General features: G+C 43.6%; 1 protein-coding gene across 1 annotated transcript; it reads right to left on the bottom strand.

Annotated features, from left to right (window-relative positions):
- LOC124355691 lies at positions 1-1,302 on the bottom strand. The gene has a single exon (XM_046806851.1). The coding sequence runs from the start codon at positions 1,300-1,302 to the stop codon at positions 1-3; it is 1,302 nt and encodes a 433-aa protein (XP_046662807.1).
- Between the last annotated feature and the right edge of the window lie 334 nt (positions 1,303-1,636).

The following is a 1,636-nucleotide window of genomic DNA, read 5'->3' as shown; positions in this document are numbered from 1 at the left end:
TCAAAGCGCTGGGAAAATGCCCATTTCCAGTGACTCGTTGAAGAGAGATGTAAGAGGATCAACGAGGAGGCTGCGGCAGCGATGAATGACAGAAGGAGGAACGTTGTCAAGCCCCGCGCCCTTAGTGATATCCAGATGCTCAAGCTTGAGCAAGACCTCCTCCCTGGTTAGTTTTAGGCAGCATAAGCAGTCCGAATTGGCGTAACAATGGTTGAGGGAGCAATGCGATTGTGGCGAATAGACAGAACTAAAGTAAGTGGAAAACAATTGGCATATGCTTGAGGAATCCGTGGCCTCCTCTCCATCAAGATGTAGCATGGACGGTATGTCAGGTGACTTCCTTTGAGCCTTGACCAGACCCCAAAACGCCCGAGGATTAGTTGAGATATTCGATTCAACATTAGACAAGTAATGTCTATAGCATTCACGGGACATAGTCCTACAAGTGTCTCTAAGCTTAGAGAAATCATAGTAATGGGCAAGATTGAGGCTTCTTTTGTAGCGTTTGTGAGCTACTTTTTTCTTAACTATGAGTCTTTTTAGCTCTCCAGAAAACCAACTCGGGAAGTGCGATATGCCAAATTTCTTTGTTGGGCTTGCCTTTAGACTGATGTCCTCCAATGACTTCATAAGCCGATTAAACTTGTCATCAACTGAGGATTTATCATATATGAATGTCATATCAGTACTTCGCAGGTCTTCAAAAGCAGAATCCAGATTACACTTCCACAAATTGTGCCCCATGTAGCAATCAGCAGAAAGAGCAGACGTCCGAAATTGTATAGCTAGAGCTAGAGGTGGGTGATGAATATCTGGTGTAGTCAGAAAATCGTTAGCCCTGATGACCTCAACTTCCCGTTCGGAGCAAAAGACTAAGTCGAGAGATACACCCCTGTGGTTACGAACGTGGTTAATCTGGTAAAGGGAGTGAAGAGCTGACATGTCCTTAATGTGTTCACTTGCTTGTCGCAAGAGGCCTGTAGTTTTAGAACTAAGGTCAAAATGAGGCAGGTTAAAATCACCAACAATTAATAATTTCTTCGGCTGGTTTGCAAGCTCGACAGCTTCTCCAGTAGAGTCACAAAAATCATTATAGACATAGAGAGGACTTGATGGGGGAATATAAACACAAGCTACTAGTATGCTGTAATCAGGGCCGACAGTTACAAGGACAAATACACATTCGATGTTAGACCCAGTATATAAACGTCTATTGACAATACCATTACGAACTGCTATCAAAGCGCCGCCGCCAGACTGCTTACGACTAGCAGGCAAGGATCTATCACAGCGATGAACCATAAAATCAGTACCACCAATAATTTCAGAGTCCGGTATATCTGGAGAAAGGTTTGTTTCACAGAGTAGAAGAATATCATTAAGAGAAGCCGCTATGTTGTTTTTCAATTCAATGAGTTTAGAACGGAGACCATTAACATTTTGATAATAGAAGTTCAGATGGTGCCTGCCGTTAGGGTTATTCCGTTTTTTGGGACAATCTTGGGAGTGCCGCTAACAAATTTGATGGTCAAGTTGGTTTCACCTGCATCATGTCTTGACTTCAGGGCTGCACGGAGCTGTTCCAGATGTTTTCTCTCCCGGAGTGTGCGGTCATGTGAGATGGAAATACCTTGCA

The sequence above is a fragment of the Homalodisca vitripennis genome, chromosome 2 (genome assembly GCF_021130785.1).
Source record: "Homalodisca vitripennis isolate AUS2020 chromosome 2, UT_GWSS_2.1, whole genome shotgun sequence".
NCBI lineage: Eukaryota > Metazoa > Arthropoda > Insecta > Hemiptera > Cicadellidae > Homalodisca > Homalodisca vitripennis.
This window is presented reverse-complemented; position numbering and strand designations above follow the sequence as displayed.

What these genes read in the sequence shown, in the direction of transcription:
- LOC124355691 (XM_046806851.1), bottom strand. Translation starts at nt 1,302, where the DNA reads ATGGTTCATCGCTGTGATAGATCCTTGCCTGCTAGTCGTAAGCAGTCT.